The sequence below is a fragment of the Hevea brasiliensis genome, chromosome 15 (genome assembly GCF_030052815.1).
Source record: "Hevea brasiliensis isolate MT/VB/25A 57/8 chromosome 15, ASM3005281v1, whole genome shotgun sequence".
In the NCBI taxonomy this organism is placed as follows: domain Eukaryota; kingdom Viridiplantae; phylum Streptophyta; class Magnoliopsida; order Malpighiales; family Euphorbiaceae; genus Hevea; species Hevea brasiliensis.
Window position 1 is genome coordinate 49,946,863 of NC_079507.1, and position 8,527 is coordinate 49,955,389.

At 31.2% G+C, this 8,527-nt stretch overlaps 1 protein-coding gene across 1 annotated transcript; it reads left to right on the forward strand.

Moving 5' to 3' along the window:
• Window positions 1-4,548: 4,548 nt before the first annotated feature.
• Window positions 4,549-6,103, forward strand: LOC110642144 (glycine cleavage system H protein, mitochondrial). The gene is made up of 4 exons (XM_021794097.2): window positions 4,549-4,772; window positions 5,013-5,101; window positions 5,489-5,659; window positions 5,839-6,103. Exons 1-4 carry the CDS (start codon window positions 4,667-4,669, stop codon window positions 5,965-5,967), a joined length of 495 nt encoding a protein of 164 aa, XP_021649789.1. The 5' UTR covers window positions 4,549-4,666; the 3' UTR covers window positions 5,968-6,103.
• The last annotated feature ends 2,424 nt before the right edge of the window (window positions 6,104-8,527 follow it).

Consider the following 8,527-nt stretch of genomic DNA (forward strand, 5'->3'; position numbering starts at 1 on the left):
GATGAATCCATTAAGTCATTTGATTTTATCAAAAATGAGGATGAGCCATGTGTATATAAGAAGGTTAGTGATAGTGCTATCACTTTCCTTGTCTTATATGTGGATGACATTTTGTTGATGGATAATGACATAGGTATGTTGACAGCTGTAAAGGTATGGTTGTCAAATACATTCTCCATGAAAGACTTAGGGGAGGCAACCTATATTCTTGGAATTCGTATCTATAGAGATAGAGCGAAAAGAATAATTAGTTTATCCCAAAGTCTATACTTGGAAAAGGTGCTAAAGAGGATTAACATGCTTGATTCCAAGAGAGGATTGTTACTAGTGAGACATGATATCCACCTTTCTAAAGAGATGTCTCCAAAGACACCTAAAGAAAGAGATAAAATGGACAGGATTCCATATGCTTCGGCTATTGGAAGTTTGATGTATGCAATGTTGTGTACTAGGCTGGATATTGCATATGCTGTTAGTTTGACTAGCAGGTTTCAATCCAATCCAGGTTTGGAACACTGGATAGCTATCAAGAATATCCTTAAGTACTTGAGAAGAACTAAAGATTTATTCTTGATTTATGGAGGTGGTGACTTGCAATTGGATGATTATACTAATTCTGATTTTTAATCAAATATTGATGATAGAAAGTCTACCTCTGGGTTTGTGTTCATTTTTAATAGAGGTGCAGTCAGTTGGAAGAGTTCCAAACAAAGTACGACTATATATTCCACTACAGAGGCTGAGTATATTGCTGCATCAAATGCTGCAAAAGAGGCTATTTGGATAAAGAAGTTCGTGATAGAACTTGCAGTAGTTTCTTCTATTGAGTTAGCAGTTCCACTCCACTGTGACAACAATGGAGCAGTCATACAGGCTAAGGAACCCTGGTCTCACCAGAAATCCAAACACAGAGAAAGGCGCTACCACATTATCAGGGAGATAGTTGGGCGAGGCGATGTAGCTATGCAGAAAATAGCATCAGCTGAAAATCCAGCTGATCCATTCACGAAGCCAATGTCACAAGCTCAGTTAGACCGACATCTTGAGAAGATGGGTCTAAGATATTATAATGAATGGCTCTAGTGCTAGTGGGAGATTGTTAGTAGTATGCCCTAGAGTATATCATTTAGTATGTATCTAGTACATATTTTATTAATAAAAGGCAATTTCACTTTTCCATTTATATAATGTATTTTTGTATAATAGAAAAGATCCATTGATATTTTGTTAAAAATTTTATTCTTAAGTTGTTAAGAATGAGTGACAGTATTTCTAGCACAAAATATCATAAATTGGTTCACAATCGAGGATACTTCACAATAAGGACATGACTTATCCAGAAAGATTGTATTCATGTTTGTTCCCAATGTATTTATATGAGATATAAATAAGATGGAATGATGAGTCTCATGCCATATAACAAACATGATAGGCACTTATACATGATAAGTAGGCCGAACCAGTGATGCATATGACAAGCACATGGAGTTTACTCTTGTCAATGCATTGTCATATATCATATCAGTGCATATAATATTTAGACCTGAGATAATACAGTTATCTTGTATATAAGTGATTTGAGTTTGATACTGCTTTCATACTTGTACTATGTATGAGTATATGGGCATGTGTTGGCTCCTACTAGTTAAATATGGAGGTAGGTGTTGATCGAGATGGAATCTGTTACCCTAAGTAAATAGGGATAAAATCCTATGTTCAGTTAATTGTTCTTGATATTTCAAGTTCCTGGCCAGGACAAACAGATTTAGTCAGAAAAGAGTTTCTGACAAGAAAATATAATTAATCAAGAACTTGATTAAAAGAGAACATAATATTTATAGCAAATGGAGTTCGACATAAACCACGACTCCAACTCGAATTGGGATTTCGTAACAGAGAGATTCTAGTGCATGGTAATATATGATTAAAGGTTCATTTAAATGTATTCCTTATTACTGATTGGGTGGCCATGGCATGCTATGCTAAGTGTTAATCATGGTCTATGAGGTGCCTAAAATGATTTAGAGAAATCATATATGATAAGAAAGAGTTCTGATGATATTAAGAGTTAATATCATATCTCATTGCCAATTAGTGATGAGTCTAATGAGTCACATACATACACATATTAATTACCAAGTTAATTGTGATTTAATTAATTAATTAAAGAGTTTAATTGATTAATTAAATAGGTTTGGTTTGCAATAAGATTGTAAAGCCCCTAACATGGCTTGAAATCAAATCTAAGTTATTGGATGTATAGTACAAGTTAAATTTATATTTAAAGTGTTTAAATATGAATTTAATTGTGAGAAATTAATTGATAGAGATTAATTAATTAATTTATATTTGATATAAATTGATTAGAAGAGGAGAAATAATGATTTTGGGTTGAGAACTCAAAATTAAAACATAAGGGTAATTTGGTCATTTCATAGGGTGACATGTGACACCATTAGATGGTGACACATGGCACCATATAAGCTTGCCATTTTTCTTTCAATCATGTAAGATGATCAAAGTCAAGATTAAGTCTAGCTTTGACACTTGGCTTAATGTGATTAAGTCAATTAAAATTAAGATGCAATATGGTAATAACATGTGGCAAGTGCTTTAAGTGATGACCTAATTATAAAAGGGAAAAGAGAGAAAAATAAAACGCACTCTTCTTTGTCTCAAAGGTGCCGCCACCTTGAGCTCTCCCACTCCTCTTCTTCTTTTCTCATCAAGTCAAAGAGAATTGCCTAAATTCCCTTGAATTAAAACTGCTAGAAATTGTTTCTAGTATCCTATACACATCTACAACCTCTCTAAAGGCAAAAACCTAAATTATAATCGGTTGCAAGGCTTGAGAAGCTGATTTAGGGGCTTCCCATTGGTGATTTTGGTGTGGATAAGCTAAAGGGACAACATTTGGGGTCCTAGGTTCTTTCTAAAGGTGCCAATTACATCAATAGTGCATCATATGGTTAGTGCACATTTTCTTCTTTCAAACTAGGGTTCAATTGAATTAATTTGTTAATTCAAAAATCTTAAATGGCAAACATAGATACTAATACATATTAAAAGTGTTTTAATATGCAATTGAGCATTAAAATTAATTAGGCACATAATGGATGTGGTATGATGCATGAAACCCTAGAAGAAATTTTTGAAATTCAATACTCTAATCTCACAATTTACATGCTTCTGCTCCTTCACAATTGGGACTGGACTCGTTCTAATTGGTGGCCGGATCGACCAAAATTAGGCTACGAAGTTGAAACAGCACGCACACAAGGAAGGAGTTTTTGGTGCATTTTTCAGGTTACTAGGTCAGCGGCCGGCGGCAAGGAGGGGTTCTAGTGGGGTGTCGGCATGTGGGGGAGGGCTAGGGGTGGTCAGCCAGTGGTGAGGAAGGGAGAGGAGAGAGAAAAATGGGAGAGAAGGGGAAGAGGGCAGCACACGCAAGAAGGGGAGGAGAAAAGAAAAAGGGGAACGGTCCTATCCGACTACTCCAATTCAATCAAGTTCAATTCAGTCAGTCTAGTTCAATTCAGTAAGTTCGATTCAAGGTATTCAAAATTAAATTTTTACTATGTCCTGGGACCCAAAATGAGATTCAAAAATTTTAAAAAAATTATAAGAAATTCAGAAAAATTAGTAAAGTCCAAATATATTTTTAAATTTGTCACGCGGTCTTTAAATTAATTTTTAAAAATCGACAAATTTATTGTCTCGAGAAAATCAAACTCGATTTTGAAAATCCAGAAAATTTTAATTTAATTTTCATAATATTCAATACAATAAAATACTATAATTTTTATATAAAATAATTATTTAAAAATTCATGATGTCATAAATTATATCAAATAAATTTTATATTAATTAATTAATTAATTAAGTTAATAGCTTTTTTCAAAGAATTCAAATAGATAGGAACGTTCGAATTTTTTTTTAATAAGAATTTTAATTTAATTAGAATTTTTGTAGCATTAGAATTCTAATATTTTAGGATTAAAATTTTATTTTTTATTTATTTTAATAATGATAGTATTTTATAAATATATTAAGGATATATTTGATCACTCAAATGTCCATCCCTTATTTGTATATTTATATATATTATAAATAGATATAGATTATAAATATAAATTAATTGAAATTTTAACATTAAGCAAAATTCCATCAACGAAATCTCATTTCTACTTATGGCTAAATTACATAATTTTTTTAACCAAAATTTGCTTCAATTTTTTAAAACATTATCACAAATTGTGCTAATTGATTAATGAAATAGAACATATATATATATATATATATATATATATATATATAAATTGAATATCTAATTAAATTCAACTCTCCTTTTTTTCCTTTATTTTATAAATAAAAAAAGAGAAATTTTTAGAATGGATATTTTAAAAATAAATTAAAATATAGACGTTAATTCAAAGGCAGATCTCATTAGTCATTACAATTTACATATTATCACAAAACCAATAATAATGGGTCTTGCTATTGGGGGGTGGTCTTAGGATGAGGCTTTTGTTGCCCACCATTCGTCCAAGATAAAACCTGTAGAAGATATGCATAACACCACCTTTCAACTGCCTAGAGGGTTGGAGGCTGATCCAAAAACAATAAAAATTACAGGTAAAAGAAAAGAAGCAAAAGAGAAGATAATATGGCACTCAGAATGTGGGCTTCTTCCACAGCCAATGCACTAAGAATCTCTGTTGCCTCCAAAGCTCGGCTTTCTCCATACTCTTTCTCAAGATGCTTCTCTGCTGGTACATCTCTTTTATTAGCTATCTTCTCTCTTTTTTCTCATACATCTTAGAAATTCCGTACTTACACATACTCATGATACTAATGAGTTTTAGTAAAGTGATATTGGAATCGTTTCGAGGGATGTGAGATTTCGAATGAAAGTTGTTTCTTTTTCTTATTTCTGAGAGCTTTTTTTTAGATTTGTTAATTATGTAAAAGGGAAGTTAATATGTGGAAAAAAAACTCTGTTGGATGTGCAGTTATTGATGGACTTAAGTATGCAACTTCACATGAATGGGTGAAGCATGAAGGCTCGGTTGCTACCATTGGCATCACTGATCATGCTCAGGTTTATATTCTTTTTCTTTCACCATTATATTAATTTTCTTGGTTACCAGATCAGATTAATAATTAACATTTAGGGGGAAATCCAGAAAGCAATGCAAAATCAACAACAATTTAGTGGGTTTGATTTATTTTATTTTTTTAAGCTGCTCTTTTGTTGATGAAATTTTGGATGGTCGCATCACCGGTCGTTCGAAAATTGTTCAGATGGGTAAGGTGTGGCCAAACCATGACCACACAAGTTAAAATTTGTATTTTAGACTAACATTTTTTGGGAAGTGAGGAGGGAGTGAGGGATATGGGCTAAAGAGGAGTAGAATTGAAACCCAAGCCAATAGGAGACAAATTAAGCAAGAAACCCCATGAAATATATGGCATGTACTCTTTGCAGGACCATCTGGGAGAAGTTGTGTTTGTGGATCTGCCAGAAGTTGGTACTTCAGCCACTCAAGGCAAGAGCTTTGGCGCAGTGGAGAGTGTGAAAGCTACCAGTGATATCAATTCTCCCATCTCCGGTGAGATTGTTGAGGTTAACTCCAAGCTTAGTGAATCACCTGGAGCGGTGAGTCTCCAAATCAAACCCCTTTTATTTCAATTTCTTTTTATTAAGCTCCGAATTCAAATTCAAACGACTCCAACATCACTGAATTAAAACTCGATAGCCTTACTCTTTTAACTTATATAAATGTTGTTTAATATGTTCATCTAATTTCAATCTTTTTTTTTTTTCTATGATGGAAGATTAATTCAAGTCCTTATGAAGAAGGATGGATGATCAAGGTGAAGCCAAGCAATCCATCGGAGTTAGAATCCTTATTGGGTCCAAAAGAATACACAAAATTCTGTGAGGAAGAAGATGCTGCTCATTAGAATTTGAACAAGCTTGCATATTTTCTCTTGGACTAACTTGTTTTAGAACTATTTGAAGTCCCAGTTCTTCCCTTTTATGTTGTGCATGTTTCTGCAACTTCGTATAACTAAGATATGCATATATGTTTAGTTATAATTCTTGGTATATAATTTTTTTTTTTTTTGGTTCACAAGGAATTTAATTTAATTATTTTATGATATTTTCTTATTTAGTTAACTTAAATTTATATTTAAATGGCATTTAATTTTTAGTATAAAATTTTCAAATTAACACTAAAATTTTATTTTCATTTTAAAAAAATCTTGAAGTAGAATTTCAACATGTACATATTCATTATCATTTCTATTTCATTTTGAAAGTTAACTAAATTTTTACTTAAATTCAATCACTATCATAGATTTAAAAACATATATATATAGTAGAATTTACGTGTAAAAGAATAAAATTTATATATTTATATTTTAAATTTATGATAAATCAGATTTAAATAAATATTTTATATACCATATGGCTACTCATAAGTTAAGTTAGCACACTTCTTATATGAGCCGGATAAGAAAGTGGAGTGCCTAGTAATATGCAATTGATTGTTTCGATTCTGATTTAAATCATATAAAAAATTGAAAAAATAAAATTATTTAAAATACTAATCGAACTAAATTAAGAGAGAATCAAATTGGTTCGATTTGATTTAAAATTGTCAATTCTATATCTAGATGCAATATAAAGGAAAAAAAAAAAAAAAAAAGGCAATTTATGCACCCTTCTCAAATCGAGCACCCAAATGCAATAGAGGCAAACAAACTCCATGAATCAAACAGAAATAGAAAGAAGGAAAAAATAACAACATGAAATCAATACATAAGAAAGGAAAAAGAATACAATTACCCATAAACAATTAACAATATTAATTCCCAAGTTAAATTTCAACAAATTCATTCAACAATTAAATCTCATATTAAATTTAACCCATCGATAAACATTCAGAAATAAGATCAAATAAGTTTTTGTATTATTAGTTGAGGGCTAAATAAACACAAAATCAAGTTTTAGGCCAAATAAAAATGGAATTTTTTAATTAAGGCCAAATAGATTCAATTTATAACAATATATATATTATTTTCTTTATTTTTTTAATAATAAAATATTAAAAATAATAATTTTTATCATTTTTTTAATTTTTTTAATTTTATTTTAATTAAAAATAAAAAACAAGTTTTAACATTTAAAATTTTATATTTTATTAAGTGAGTACTTATTTAACTTTAATTAAAATGTTTCATCCTTATTTAGACCCAAGTTTAATTTTAAACTTATTTATTTAATCTTATTTCCATAAATATGTACAACAAGCAAATCTTTCCAGCCATGCAAATAGACAATTGAAAATCCAAAGATCCAACAATCAAACATAAAGCCCAAATGAATTTTTATAAATAAAATTAATTAGAGATTACTTTTTAAATATAAATATTTTTAGAAATTTTAAAAATATATAAAAGTCATATATTATATTTTTCATTAAATTATAATATGTATTATTTAACGTATTTGTATAATTGAAAATTCTTTTATATATAATTTATTTAATTTTTTTATATAAAGATTGTCTTTAAATTTAGTCATTATAACTTATTTAACTTAAATAAAATCATGTAACCATTTTATTTTTCTTTTGAAACAATATTATTTGTTTTACTTAATTAATGTAAAATAAAATTTAACTCCGCCTAAGTTGCGCTTAGCCGGTCCCAAGCCCGGATAAAGGAGGAGGGTTGCGGTAGGTGACAACCAGCGTAAAAATTTTGTCACACCCTATGATATGGATTCAAATGATATAAACGTTGGAGCGTCCTCTACTAACGACGCGCTACATCGGAGCCCGAGTGTAGTAAGAAATATGCAAGGGTGTAGGGCATTCACCGAAAGCGACGCACCATGCCGGCGCCCGGGTGTGGTGTTAAGTGAGCAAGGGTTCCCACATCATGGACGGGTGTGGGTAAAGAAGTTAGTCCATAGGACAGATAGTAGAATAAATAGTGGAACAGAACACAAGATAGACATAGAAAACAATAGAAGATATCATAGAAGGAGACCAATTAGGAAGGAGTAGGATAGGAGGAGGATCAGGGTTGGTACTTGGAATGTTGGATCACTTACAGGAAAATTAATGGAGCTTGTGGATACCTTGGAAAGGAGAAGGGTGAATATTGCTTGCATTCAGGAGACTAAATGGGTAGGAGAGAAAAGAAAGGAAGTAGGTAATTCAGGGTACAAACTGTGGTTTACCGGAAAGGAGAGAAACAAGAACGGAGTAGGCATAATCATAGACAGGACATTGAAAAACGCAGTAATAGCTGTGAAAAGAGTAGGAGATAGAATTATACTAGTAAAGTTAGTACTAGAAGGAGAAACAGTAAATATAGTTAGTGCTTATGCCCCACAAATAGGACTAGACAGTGAGAGTAAACAAAGGTTTTGGGAAGATATGGATGATTTAATGCAAAGCATACCGAATGAAGAGAATGTTTTCATTGGCGGAGATTTGAATGGACATAT